Source organism: Podarcis cretensis (assembly GCF_951804945.1).
Source record: "Podarcis cretensis genome assembly, chromosome: 1".
NCBI lineage: Eukaryota > Metazoa > Chordata > Lepidosauria > Squamata > Lacertidae > Podarcis > Podarcis cretensis.
The window spans coordinates 64070242-64085224 of NC_137170.1; the positions used below are offsets into that span (position 1 = coordinate 64070242).

General features: G+C 39.1%; 1 protein-coding gene and 1 long non-coding RNA gene across 6 annotated transcripts in view; one reads left to right on the plus strand and one right to left on the minus strand.

The window, feature by feature from the left end:
- LOC307216712 overlaps positions 1-14983 on the minus strand; it is a 427955-nt gene that overhangs the window by 146422 nt on the left and 266550 nt on the right. The gene's annotated exons all lie outside the window — the stretch shown is intronic.
- The window catches only part of ANO3 (anoctamin 3), a 241881-nt gene that overhangs the window by 140588 nt on the left and 86310 nt on the right, over positions 1-14983 (plus strand). For 4 of the 5 annotated variants that reach the window (XM_079963900.1, XM_079963901.1, XM_079963902.1 and 1 more), the window contains exon 4: positions 1380-1516. In XM_079963900.1, coding sequence (XP_079820026.1) covers positions 1380-1516 — 137 coding nt within the window. Of the gene's footprint in view, positions 1-1379; positions 1517-11376; positions 11700-14983 lie in introns of those variants that run through there. The other variant, XM_079963904.1, reaches the window with a different exon arrangement.

Genomic DNA, 14983 nt, shown 5'->3' on the forward strand with positions numbered 1-14983 from the left:
ATACACTTTCCCTTCATATATGCTTTTTTGTACACAAATTTTGGTTGGAGAACTGCACCACAAAATTCAGAAAACTGCAAAATTTGAAAGAGTCGTGTTTCAATCTGCATATTGCTGTAGGGAGTGCAAATTAAGTGTGTAGTGAATAAATTTCAGCCCTATCTCTACTTGTTTCTGAGTAGTGCTTATTTTGCACATGTTAGATCTGGCTCTGGAGAGCTTAAATTTGGCTAGATCATGCCTATTATGTTTTCAAACTATTTTTGAATTGACAAAATCATGATTTTAAAGCAAAAATATGATTTTTCGCTTCTGCCTTTTGCATATTTACTCAGATGTATTAACGCTGAGTTCAATGGGATTCATTCCCAAGTAAATGTGCATGCCATTACACCCTAAGTTGTCTCCCAAATATTTAGCTTTGGAGAAAACTGGGAAACTACCATCCCGGTCACCAAATTTGAAATCAGAGCTGCATGAATTGTAAAATTCCATAATGGAAGATTGCACCCCATTTTTACCACAATGTACTATTATCTGCATAGGTGCTATTAAAAAATAATAGTCTTTTGTAGTGAATATCTATCAGAAGAAATGTGAATACTATAGTAAAACAAACAAAAAACCTGAAGAAATCCTGTGTGAGATATTTTTAGTTTTGTATACATTATTGTAAGCATTGGCAGGCAAAGCATTGCAATAATAGCGAACAAAAAGTGTTGACCATGCTTTTAGAAAGTGTTTGTAGTACTCTCTCCAAAACAATCAATGTTTGGCTTTGCTCAATGTTTATTACTTTTGTGGCCTGCAAGCACTGTGCTTTGCTGAAAAAGCAAAGCAAAAAACAAAGCAGCTCCTTAAAATTTCTATAGCTATTGAAGATGTTCTCCCATTCTTGGCCTCATTTAATGGCCAGAGCACCTGAGAATTATTCATCTCTGAATGGAGAATGGAATATGAATCCTCCAGTTGTTCAGCAGCATTCAGCAGGGAGGGCAAGCAGGGTGGTGTTATGTGCCTGGCTTCCCAATCTGAGCATAGTTGCCATTTTCTGAGTGGGCAAGGGCAAGGGGTGAGGCTCAGTGCAGTGCTAGTATGGCAGCAGAGCCAATTCAGTGCTCCTGTTGCCCATGCTACACTGAACTCCCCATGCTTCACCCCTTCCCCTTCTGAAAGCTCTTCAGAACTAAGGAAAGAAAAAATGCTTATGGTAAATCTTGGATTTTTCATTACAAATAGGGCACTGGAAGGTGATGGGAACATGTGACAGAGAAATGAAAGGTGGATCATTATGGGAATTGTTCTTGTAGCTTTTCTAGAATGTCTCCATAGTCATATCAAATGAGTCCATCTGTTTTTGGTATTTTTTCCCCTCTCAGACATAGGAAGAGAAAAAGACACATATACAGATGATTCAGAACATGGGAATTATGATTCTCGTACAGATCAGTCTCTGCTTATTAAAAATACGCCTACGAGACAGAAACCGGAGACTCGGACTAAGTCATCATTGAAGGTAATGAATTATAGGATACAGTTCTTGCAATGTATTGTTATTTCTGCTATCGGGATGGTTCACTTTTAAACATGCATTAGGTTGGTCCATTACAAACAAACGGATTGACCACTGTAATGTAATACTAGAGCTATGAGGATGATAAAGTCTAAGAGAAGTCTTCCAAGTATGAAATGTCAGAATAGATTAAACATGATGTTGTCATGTTCTCACCAGTGCAATAATTGTTTGTTTAGTGTCTTCTCAGTTTAAGATTTTCAGGGCTATTTCATGAAAGGACAGACAGACAGAAGGGACAAGGATTTTACATGGTACAGATAATCTTGATTTGTTTAGTCAGTGACCCATGGCCAGAAGATGTGATGGATTGTACATCACACATATCTGAGTCAACATTGAGGTTACACAGTTTCCTGGTTTGGAAGTAACACAATCTGCTTACCTGAGGCAACCAATTCTTCACCTGTGATATCAATCTGACATAAAATCCATTCCATTAATAAAAGGTCCTCTAAGATAAAGGATCATCTGTATTGTAACAAATAAAATATGGCAAGCTGATATTAAGCACAAGTCCCTAAATGATAACATGCATGGCTGTAGCAATGGATCCTTCCATTTTCAAATACCTTCAGTTTATGTATGTAAAGATTGCATGGGGAAAAGTGAATTCGTGTCTGTCAGAAGGTTTATGGTGCATTTGAGGATTGTGTCAAATTTGAAAGTGTATTAGGTTATTATGCTGAAGTGAAGAAAGAAAGTGTGCCTGAAAAAGTAGGGAAGGAATTCAGTGTCAAGCTCTTCTGATTATTCTGTCAGCACAAGTATTTATGCTTGCCAGATGGAAACCCCCCCTTTCCCCCTCTGTGTGCTGTTCTTGGGGTTCTTCTGAGCCTACAGAGCAGATTTGGGGAAGGAGGAAAGCCCCATTTTGCTAGTAGGAGCCCTGTTCTCAGCTGCTGGACCTGGCTTGTTGGATGGTGAGAGGCTCAGCATGTGCTAAGCTATCAGGAGGAAGGGGATAGCTGTGGATGGTGAGAGGACTGAAGTCTCTCCTCTTACCCTCTTTCTCGTGTTTGCCTCCTTGCCATGAATAGTGGTCCCTTACTTCCTGGACCTCATCAGAGTGTGGGCAGGTAGCACTGATCTGATTGGCTGCAGGACGATGGGACACATTGCCACCTGCAAAGTTCTCCAGTACAGGGTTAAACTACTTGTGCCTGTGTGGATATTTTTTCTGAAACTGGTTTTTATTCAAAAGTGTGAGTCTGCATTAAAGGTATGCTCAATGGGTAGAGGGGTGGCACATCTCCATCCCTTTTGGCCCTATTATTAATTCAAAATTGGTCTTCTGAGTAAGAAAAAGAAACATTTTTTTCTTTTACCCCATGAAGCGAAATGTGGCTTGAAAGTGGTGACTTTGCTAACAACAATGGCTTAAGCAGATTCTTCCTTCCTTCACCTGACCCTCCAACGAAGATGCTGTGGGAAAATGGAAAAACCTGGGAAGTTTGCTGCTATGGCCTAACCCTAACCCATTGCCTCAGATTTGAATAAGAAAAGAAAAGGCATGATAATGTCAGGTTTGAGATGGAATGGTTTTATAGAAATCATATAATTGTGGCCATATGTAATTTGTCCACTTGTAATGCATTTAAAAACCAATGCTATAGACCTGTAACTTTCTGCATCTTCGGCAGGACAACATTCTTTCTTTAAAATTAATAGTACATTGTGCTTTGTTTAAGCTTGCAATATCACAGTTAATTATAATTTTAAATTAAAATATTCTAGATTAAATTTATATATTTGTCAAGAAAAGAAAAGAAAAAGAAAACCTGTGAGGAAAACATATACGTGATTAATTGTCGTATTTAGTTTGCGTCACAAACAGAGGGAAGTTTGTTGTAATCTGTGAGCTTTCTTGACAGACCTTTCAGATGCTTCATTGCAGTTGTAAAGCTCTGCTGAAAGGCTGTAACTCCTGCAGCTTGGATTCTTTCAGATGAAAAGTTTCATGAGCTCTGAACGGTGTCTGCATGCTAATGTAAACTATTTGGTTGCTGCCCTCAACAGCAGTGGCCAATTTTCTGTAAAGGGCAGATACCTGGGATTCATTATTCATTGCTGAGTTATTTACCAGTCTTTCTCTTGGGGCCAAATGATGAAGTTCTTAATCCCTTTCATATTGACTTCCACAGGACACTTTTCAGCAGTGCGGCAAGCTCAGGGCATTAAAGCTTTTCAAACCTCTTACACAAAAGATTGGTGTAATTTAAGTTACAGCACTGTAATACTGTGTAAGGATTTTGAGTATAATATCCATGAAAATGGTAAGGGCAGCCAATGAGATAAAGCAACATGACTCCTACATGCTACTTCAAGGAAGCAATGTTGATGCTGCGGTTTTCTGCGGTATTCGTAAAGTAGCATATATTTCATTGCTTGTTCCTTGAGTTTCTTTGGCTCTTTAATTGCCCTCACTCCATAATCATACAATCATGCCAAGTACCTGCTCCCTGCTCCCTCTCTTCAAAGTCTCCATCAGTTGTACTACCTCACCTTGGGTTCCAGTTATTCACTTATGTTCACTCACCAAAGGATTCTTCCACTAGCCATGGCGATCTTCCCTTCCTTTACTGTTAACAGGATCCACTCTTCTAGCCTTCCGTCATCCTCTAGTGTTCAGAAATATAAACCGAACCTGTGTAGGCTGGGCTTTGGATTTTATTTATTTGATTCCATTTCTGAATTTCTTCCCATAAAATATCTCAAAGCAATTTGACAGTAAAATCATAAACAATTAAAACAATTTTAAAAAATCCCACGTGTAAAAACCTTTCCATATGCAAACAAAAAGAACTTCAGGTGTGAAAACAATTTTGAATCCAAAATAGGATAAAGATCTCCTTTAAAGAAGCTTGTTAAAAAAGGATAGTCTCCAATAGGCTTTTGCTACTGACAACCCCTGCAGGTGAATCCAGAATTTACTGATGCAAAAAGTCCTAAATATCAAATGCCAAACACTTGTGATAAACTGCTGAAACTAGAGATTATTTATTGCCAAGAGCAATGTCACAATTCATCATGGCCTATAACGTTTGCAGTTGTCCGATCTTTGACAGACTGCTGCATAATGACTTCTTGGAAGATGTGTTACTGTGTCAGCAGATTGGACTTTGGGTATGATTTTCCATCACCGCAAATTGCTGTGATAGAATCACCTGTGGGCATGTATGTTTTCAATTTATTCAACTCAGAGTAAATGGGTGCTGGTTACGTAACCTTCAGGGGTGCTAAAGGCAATGGATTAGTATCTCCTAAGAAAAACGCCTGCTGTCCTCTTGTTCAAGTGTGTGAACAAACGTATGGAGTATAACTGGGTTTCTTTTAAAAATGAAGATTTGGTTAAGACTGAACTGTATTTACCGGCATCATTCTTCTGTGCCATTTTTTATAGTGGAATTGTGCATTTTATTATTTTATTTTATTATATTATATTATATTATATTATATTATATTATATTATATTATATTATGTTGGGAACCAGGATTACTCTTTATTGGGTGATGAAGGGGAGGACTCCAAACCTGAAGGAAAAAGGCACACAGGGACAGACCGAGAACTGCTGCTGTGAGATGAACCTGCAGTGCCAGCCCAAAGATGTGGCACAGCCACTGCCATTCTCTTACTAAGAGAAACCCCAGGTGGACCTCAGGCTCCCCAGCTCCATCACAGTAGTAGATAAGTGTAGAAGGCTGGTGCCCTTTAAGTAGAGTCAAAGAGAAAAACAACTACAGTGGTACCTCGGGTTGCATATGCTTCGGGTTACATATGCTTCAGGTTACAGACTCTGCTAACCCAGAAAAAGTACCTCGGGTTAAGAACTTTGCTTCGGGAATAACAGCTTCAGGTTAAGAACGTACCTCTGGAACGAATTAAGTACTTAACCCGAGGTACAACTGTACCAGACTTTTAGAAGACATCTGAAGGCAGCCCTCTTTACGGAAGCTTTTAATGTTTAACAGACCATTGTATTTTAATTTTTTGTTGGAAGCCACCCAGAGTGGCTGGGGAAACCCAGCCAGATGGGCAGGGTATTATTATTATTATTATTATTATTATTATTATTATTATTTATTATTATTATTATTATTATTATTATTATTATTATTACTATTATTATTGTGGCATCTTGCAGTACAGGTACTGCTAAAAATCAGGCCACACATGTTGCTACTGCTATATATAGTCTCAATTTCCTCTTGTCCCTTGCTGAAGAAAATTCAGGGCTCTGTGTTCCCATAGGCCTTGCCTAGCATCTAGGCTGCCCCCTGCCTCACCTTGTCCTACCCCCCTACATAGGCCTTGCAGGACACTTTCATTCATTGTTAGGAATAATAATATCCATGGTTACTAGAAATGGGCAAGCTCATATTCGATTTACTTGGAAATTATTTAAATATCTCTTCAAAGAATTGGGAAAGCTCAAATATGATTTTTGAGCCAATTGAAGGATTTGGGGAGATGCACCAGCCGATTCCTAACAGCCCCCTTTCCCCCTAGCAACTGTCCTCTGAGCCAGTCTGTTATCCCTCAAAGACTTACCTCACAAGTAGCAGAAGTGTAAGTGTAACAGTGGTGCACAAGTAGAGGAAATAAGAGTTTCCCCTACTTCTCACCAAAACATGCTGATTTTAGCAGTGTAGCTGGGCAACTCAAAGTGGTGAACAAGGAGATAGATATGCAGAGCAAGAAGGTAAGGCTGAGTACCATTTTTTTGCCCCAAGCGCAAGAAAATTTCATTTGGCAGCCCTGTAAACTTGCCTGAGGGCTGAAGTAAGATTTTTACTGGGCTTCCAAATCCATCTGACACTCTTAACTACTGTACTTCACTGACTCTCAACTGAAGGTTTTTAAGCAGAAGTTGGAGGACCATCTGTCATGGATGCTTTAGTTGAGATTCCTGCATTACACAGGGTTGGACTAGATGACTCTCAAGGTCTCTTCCAACTCTGCAATTCTGTGAAATCTAAAAGCAGCTTCTCTTGATCAGTATAGATTTTCAACATTGGCCAAATAGGGTTATGCTGTGCATATTCTGGTTCAGGATTTCAATCCAAAACATACATTGTGATTTAAACATTTTAGAGTATTATATGAAAGGAAATAGTGGAATGATATCTAACTAATGCGTCCCATCGGCGCAAAGATTTCTGCTTGTGAATGGAGCTCTTCCCACCACTTTACACCCCCTAAATCTGTTCAGGGTTCCCTCAACACTGGAGCAGATTTGGGAAGGGTGCAGGGTACGCACAGGGAGAGGGGACGTTAGAGTGAACAAGTTCAAATTCTTGTGCTGATGGAATGTGCTAGTTGAATACCACCTACTATTTCTAAAAGGAGGAGAGAAAGTACTATACCTTTTTCTGATGTGAAATATTAAAAATTTACTTTCAGTGGTATATGAAAAGTTGGTAAGAAAAGTTTCTTACCACTATTAAGTACTTCATCTCTTACCTTATTCATCTCTTATTCTTATTCTTTTGAGTCAGACTGAGTAACTTTTCTCCATTAGTCTCCTGAGGCAGGTTCCAATCGTCCATTCTCACTTTGCTCATTTCTTTAGATGTTCAAATTAACTATCGCACTGTGCCTTGAATGCTTTCAACACCCACTGGTTTAAGTGGGATATGAGTCGTCACGTCAGCTAAGTGACTTTAATGCAAAATTGTTCAGCATCTGAAATTGGATTACAGGAAGAAGGAACCAGCTAAGAGGAGAACCACAGGGAGAGGAAAGCCTTTTGATGGAAAACCAGTCACCACCAAATGCAATCTGAAAATGCAGCCACAAATGATGTTAATATGGGGAGTAGAATCCTGAACCCAAAGTGAAATGGCACGACTTGATGAATGCCACAAGTTTAACTTCATGTGCACTTCTCATTTATCTGCCACAGTTGTTAAATTACTCACTTGAACAAATTGGAAAATTGCTTTCCCAAGACCTATCAATCATAAATTATTGCTGGATGGTTTGTCATAGTTTAGGGAAAGAAAAAAAAACATGTTTTGTGTGTATGTTACAATACTTCAGGAATGTAAGAGTTGTGCAGAAATGAATACTTACAGGTTAGACTTTGAAGGGGAAATGTAAGGATGGAGCAAGAGATAAACACTCCTCCCTGGTCGCTACTTATTAATAAAAATTGCCCATGTATAGTGGTGCTTTTATCAATATCCACTGTCAGTATTCCAGTGACCAAGATGGGACAAAAGAACCTGCTTTCATCAGCTTGCACAGAATTCTATGGGTTTCTGTTCTGGCCTTGCATAGCAGTTGTGTAAACTGTGCATACCTTCCTCATTGATCAACACTTGGCAGGAAAGTGTCGAGAATTCTACTCATATTGATCCAGAACAGATTTCAACGTATAGTTAGCAGGAAAAAAATTAAACACGTTGCAGGATTCGCCCCCCCCCCAAAAAAAAACAACAACAACAACAACACCAGAACAGAGGCAATTAATATTTCATCCAGCAGAGCTTTACAGCTACTGAAGGCAAATGAGCATAATGGTCACAAATCAAATACATTCAGGATTGGCACTGTCCATAAGAAATCCAGTTGCAGCAGACTTAACTTTAACTTACAATAACTTATAATAAGACTACAACCTTAACACTAAGCATACTTTATACAGAACACCACACCAGAAGGAAAAAGAGATAGAAAGTGAAGCCCAGGCTCCTTCTGGCCTTATTATTATAGTCAGCTTGACCTTGACAGAAAGAGTTTAAGCTTTCTTAAAGCTTAAACTCTTAAACTCTTAAAAAACTCTTAAACTCTTCCAGTTTAAGCCAGCTGTACTCAAGTTCTCTGAAGGAATAACCCAAACACCAGGAAACTTCTGCTTGTTTCTAGAATAGAAACTTATGTGTCAGATAGAAATTTCCAGCTTGCACCAGTTTCTTTCACAAAGCTTCCAGAACCCTCTTGAATTAATTAGAATAGGAAAGATCTCTACACATCAGATCAATACTTTCTGTACCAAGAAATGCAAACTGACAGAAAGGTCTCTTCATCTGTCCCATCCACATCTACCCCAAAACCACTGTTTGTTGGTAGTAGCCAAGAATAGCAGTGCATGGGCTCCACAACAGAGCGCTCCTTTTTGCTTGTTGATTCTTCTACAAAAAATCGCTTTAAAGGCAAAGTTCACAGAAAAACAAAGGAACAAATTAGAAATGTGGAAGTGTAAATACTTAATAGTTGCCTTAAGAAGAGCATAGGGTAGATTCAAGCTTAGGCTGAATGCAGAAGAACGAATGGTGATCCCAGGATCTAGGAAAATACAAGCAAGCACCTCATGAATTTAGAGAAGGGAGTGGGAGAGCTCAAAGGAGGGGGAGAGGTGTGCAGTTCTGGAGTATTGAGAAGCAGGATGGGGTTTCTTGTGTCTAGGCAGTCACAGACTTGGGTGCTGGAGATATAACAAATGAAAGGGGTGTGCTTTCTAGGCTCAAATAAAAAAGAGAATAAAGACAGAATGTGAGTATTGTGTCCATGTCTGTCCACTTGTGTTTATGTCTATGAACAAAGTGGTTTACTACCAGTATTTTTACTTCTACTTATGGATATAATGCTAGACTTAATAGAGCAGCTAGCTGGCAAAAAAAACCTGATATCATGTTATCCCATCAGTGGAACAGAAGCAAAATTGTTTCATTTGAGCTTCAAAGACTCCTACGTTTTGCTTTTGGAAAGTCAAACCAGTGTAGGAACAGATCACGTGCTGAACCCTGTTGTTAATCAGTTTGCTTTCAGAGCTGAATTACTAAGACTAATGTTTCTCTGAGCAGAATAGCTAGAATATGTTCCTTTGTCATAGCCTTGAAATGCAATTATCAGTGGGCTTGTACAGTTTTCACTTGCAAATTTCTGTTAATGACATTATCATTGGTTGATGATCTAGCTGAATATGGGACATCAGCTATTCATGTATTTATCACTTGTTATTTAATCAGGAATTTTTATTTAAACAACCAGGCAATTTTTAAAATGTGCAGGTTTTTTAATAGTCTGTTTTTCAGAGCCATTGTTAAACATGCACACTGGTAAATCACCAGGGACCCTCATCACCAGATTTGAACCTCAGCAATTAAAATAATTTACTAAAATAAATGAGTGGGCTGGTTATGCACTCTGTTCCTGTTTCGCCAACCAGACCCACTTCCATACTGGCTGAAGTAGCATCTTCAGTTCCTCCTATGGAAAGAGGTTGGACTGCCAAAGAAAACTACCTTACAAAGGTGAGATGGCAAGAGGGAAGGGGAATTAGCCTACTGTGATAACAGGGACTAAATTCAGAGGCATGATGAGCTGGAGATTCCTGCTTTAAGTGGCCTGATTTTCAGAGTATCTGAATTTAGCCATCCTAGTGATAGTCCATCTTTCTTCAGAAGCCCAAATCTGGTTTTTGAGGTTTAGCTTTAACATGATAGACTTCTCATGTAAAAAAAAGCACAGAAACAAAATAATTCCCTTGCTATAACTAACCAGTGGCCATCTAGTTTAGCACTACAACTGTGGCCAGAGCCTGGGTTGATGTTGGGGCCCTCACTGTTGCATAGAGATGTCCAGTCTCAAAGAGGGAATGTCTGGTTTCTCCCTCTTTCCATTTATCTATTTATGTTTCCCCATCCACGTATGTAACATGAGCACTAGTTGCAGGTGCACTGTATTCAAATCTGCCACCTCTCCCAATCACAATTAAAGGCATCAATCATTTCAAGCTGGGTATGAAAGTTGACTCCTCCTCCAACCCAGAAAGAAATCATTGGTATACTTTGAAAGCAGTAAGCTGACCCAGCTTTTCCACACGTGCCTGAACCATTCTATCATCCCTACTGGTTCCATTCTATGAAAGTGGCAAGAAGTCAAAATAAGTTCATAATCACCAAAATAAGGAGCTTGAAACTTGCAAAACTCTCCTGCTGCATCTGTTTATAGGGTGTTATAACCTGTGCACTACTGTACCCTGTCATGCTATTCCAAGCCCATAAAGCTGCCACCATCTTCTACTAACAATTATCTCTAGCTGGGTTCTTTAATTTAGGACTTTGGTTTTATTTTGTGGATGAGGAGAACACTTGGTTTGCATCTCAGCTAGTGTGGTCCTAGAAATGAGACTACGCACATTCAGAAAGGTTCCTTTCCCCATATTTCTCCACTTTTCAACTTTCCTTCAAAGCAGAGTGAGCACAGAGTAGCCTAAGGAGAACAGTTAAAAGTGCTTGACAATATTATTTTCTCTCTCTCTCGCTTTGTGTGTGGATATTTTATAGCTATTGCTTAAATGATCAGTAGATCAAACTGCTTTAATAATTGATTCAAAAGCATATTAAAGTACATTAGTAGCAAATTACTTTCAGAATGGTTAGTAAGAACCCTATTAAAATAAAACAGATCTTGTTGAAGCAAATGACTATGCTAATGGGTTTAAGGTACCGTGGACAAGTTATAAATCGCCGTGTAATTATGAAGCCGATACAAGGCTTTAAATGGCATTGTGGAAAATGAAATGTTCACTGTTTCAGGGAAGGATATCAAAATCTATGCAGAAAGGCTTTGAGCGTTGTGGTTCTTTAAATATTGGTGCTGATGATGAGTGAATATTGCATTTAGAGTTCGGTCACGCAGGGTTCTTTTTTTTCCTTTTTCTTTTTGACAAAGCAAAACTCCTACACAAACCACTGGGAACGTTGCCTCAGTGTGGACTATTGAATCAAGCTCCTTTCTGTTTCCAGTATAAAGTAATGTGTGAGTGAATATCAAGGTGGTGAATCAAGCCTACCCGAGGAAAGCCTGGGGGCATGATGACTTAAGATAATAATGGGTTGTCTTTGGACACTCATTGTATAATAGAACTATGTGCTCAAATTTGAGAAACCTCTGAGGGGTTCTTTTTATGAATCCCGCTGGAGCAATTTCACATTACCAAGAAGGTTGAGACAGCAACAGTTCTATAAAGTTGTAGCAGTGAGAGGCTCTCTCCGGCATTCTGAAATATTTGGCTTTATGAAGGCTACAGAGAAGCAGCTCCATGGAAAAGGCTACCTTGACGAAGACCTTCTACCTTCAAATGCTGCTCTCTCACTTTCAAGCATGGACAAAAAGGTAACATACATAATTTAGTGTTTCTGTTTTAGGGCAAGATAATTCCTAGTTAAAGGGAAATGTAGTATCTGAGCTGCTGCTTGTTCGGCAGCTGAGTAACTTCTCTGTAGAATATGATTTGCATCTCTGTTTAAACGTCTGATCAAAAACAACCCTGAAATATCGTCTAAGTAACTGTATTAACACAGGCAATTTAAGGGTCAATGTAACTATAATCTCACTCCTTTAAAGTCCCTGTGGGTGTCCTCATTGACTTCAGAGAAACTGAAGGACTGCACCCTGTATAATTTGAGAAATGACTTACTGGTTTGCTAGCACAGAGTTGTGTTGAATGGTTTGCCGGCTTTTTGTTTTTCTCATTGCCTACCCAAGATTATGCAAAGTTTGTTCATCATGCAGTGAGTCATAATTTTTTGTTTGCAATTCATTTTTAGGCATGCTCAGGGTCAAATAGTTTTCTAGTACAAGAGAAGCGGTTAACATTACAAAGGACCAGGCAAAGCTCAACTGTATTATGGAGAGGGTAGTGTCTGAAACAAGGAGTAATGTGGTAACTGAAGTCAAGATGGTGAAGTTTTTACATATGGTGGAAGGCACTCAGAGTGGCTGGGGCAACCCGAATGGGAGGGGTACAAATAATCGAATTGTTGTTATTTGTTCATTTGATCAAATGAGTCATGTTTTCAATCATGTTTCCTGCTCTGCATTTTATGAAGCTGTCTGGATATTTATTATAAAAGAAATGTTTCTCTGTGGGAGATTACAATCTTACACTCAGTCCCAGTGAACTTAGTAACAGGTGTTAACCTAGGGGAAAAGAACAACAACCCTGTATTCAAACCACAGTTCAAGCATATTTTGGACTTCATCTACAGTTTATCATATGCTGAAAATCTAGCCCGGAAAATGTGCATTGATTTATATATAACGGTGAGTCTTAACAAGCAGACAGATGGTTCCATCTTGTCGCTTCTAGTTGTTTTGTCAGTGTCATATGCTAAAACAGCACCCAGCACTTGACAAAGTATAGTACCACCATATAGCTATGCTCTGCTTGCTACGTGTGGTACACAAGACCTCTGTGCTTTTTGCTTATTGTCAGAATTTTCCAGCATAGCTTCACACTAATACTACTAGCATGAGGCATTATCCTATTTCCAAGGTAACAAGCCTTACTGAAGCAAAGTCAATTGTGAATTAACTGGGAATTTGAGATTTACAGCTGAAAATGCCTGTTCTTCTGAAAGCAATTTAAGATAACAGCAGAGAGCGTTGTGATTTGGTGCCACAAAAGAGGTGAAAGGGAAAGAAAGGCAGAGATAAAGTTATCATCAGCTGGCTAGCTGCATGGCATTTTATTATAGGACTTCAAGTAAAACATATATCATTCCCTTGAATCCAGTGCTTATAAATGTTCTGCAGAAGATGAGCTTTACAATTACTTGATGAACTTTAAAGTTACTGATACAGCCACTGTGGTGCTGTGCAGATGATGACAGGCTAAAACCCCCATTCAATACCAGCCAGCATGGCCAATGATCAGGGATGATGGGAGTTGTAGTCCATCAACATATGTCAGGCACCATGTTGCCAATAGTCTGGATATTAGAATTTAAAATACTAGCCTGGAGTTGGCTCCAGTACCCTCAGTAGTTGTGCAGCAGCTGTGACAATTGCAGCAGGAGGCTTCATCTCTTTTCTCTCTTTCTCAAAAGGATAAATTCGCAACATTTGGTAGACCCATGCCTTTGTCAATTATCAGGCAGGTGCGCCAGCCCCAAGTGCTGACTTGTACCTGCAGCTTCTGGAAGCAGCCCAATCTGTTTCAGAGCCAGTCTAGTTATTCATGACCGAATTAGATTCTGGGGGGAAGAGCATGGTTTCCCCAGAAACACTTGGGTGCAGAATATGTCACTTTCCACCAAGGACCTCTTTAGGATTCTTGGTCAGTAGTGGGCTTCCATCATCTCCCACAAGTTTTGGAGATTCAGATTTTGGAGACTCTCCATTGACATGCATGGGGAAAGAGAGGTGAAAATGTCACACACAAATTGTTACCCAAAGGATCATTGACAGGGGTGGGCTTCTGCTCTCTCAGTGGATTTGGAGGGATACAATAGAGAAAATAGTAGAAGGTATAGATTAAATGAAAAACAGTTTTTAGTCCCTCACAACACTGTGTCTGGGGATTGTTTACCCTGGGAAAATAATTCACTGTGGATAAAAGCTAGACCTGTCCATCAAGACAAAAAAACCCTCCCTCATCTATTAAGTCTGGGAATTTTCCCAGTCAGCTTCATTTTGCTTCTAGGGGTGGTGGGGGATACAATTTTTTGTGCATTTTTTGTGCACTTTTTGAACAGGGAAGACCACTGAGCTTTTCAGAAGGTTAAAGAGCACCTGATCTGACTAAATACACCTTATTAATGGTGCAATCTGACTTAGGAATATGAGGACCTTTCCCAAATCACTCCAGCTTACCCAGAGCTGATGCATGCCCTTACCAATTACATAGCAACACTTTTAGATTTGCAGTATGTTAGGTATTTGCCTTGTAAGTATACCAAATATTGATATAAATGTGTGAAATATTGTCTCGTGGTCTTGTCATAATCAGAATATGGGCCATTCCGAGACCAAGTTCAAAGATAAATAGTACATGGTTTTGAGGCTGATCTTTGTTCAGCCCGTGCTCATGTGTTTCCAAGATTCACAGTCCATTTTATTATTAGTAAAATGGCATAGTTTACTATCATTAGGATAGTGTGCAAAGAATAGATTAGAAAATTCACTACTTGCCAGTCTCCTAGTTCTAAATGACCCGTGGACTGAATAAAAAACTGCAATCAGCATCATAAAGCAGAAATGCTCAGCCCCTGAAACAAGTAAAGTAATGAGAATGAAGAGAATATGGGCAGAATGTATCTATATCTATCTGTCTCTTTCTCTGGCGTGGCAGGAGAGAATAGCAAGTTTGGTGGGAAGATTCAAGAAACATTTAAACGTTATAGTATGGTATAAACATATTTATTTGCAGAATATGGATAGATATCTTTTCAAAATGGAAGCAGGAGTATAAAGTGATACTAGTTGTTTTTCAATGTATTTATAAATAATATAATTTATAAATAATAAATTTGATGCAGCATAAGCAATTTTTTTTATTTTGAAAGTGTGGCCCAGATAAAAGTTTGAGAACCACTGAGCTAGAGGCTGCAGAGGTTTCCTTAGTACCAAATCAATTCACCAATCATCCAATGTTCTGCAGAAAACACTCACAAAAC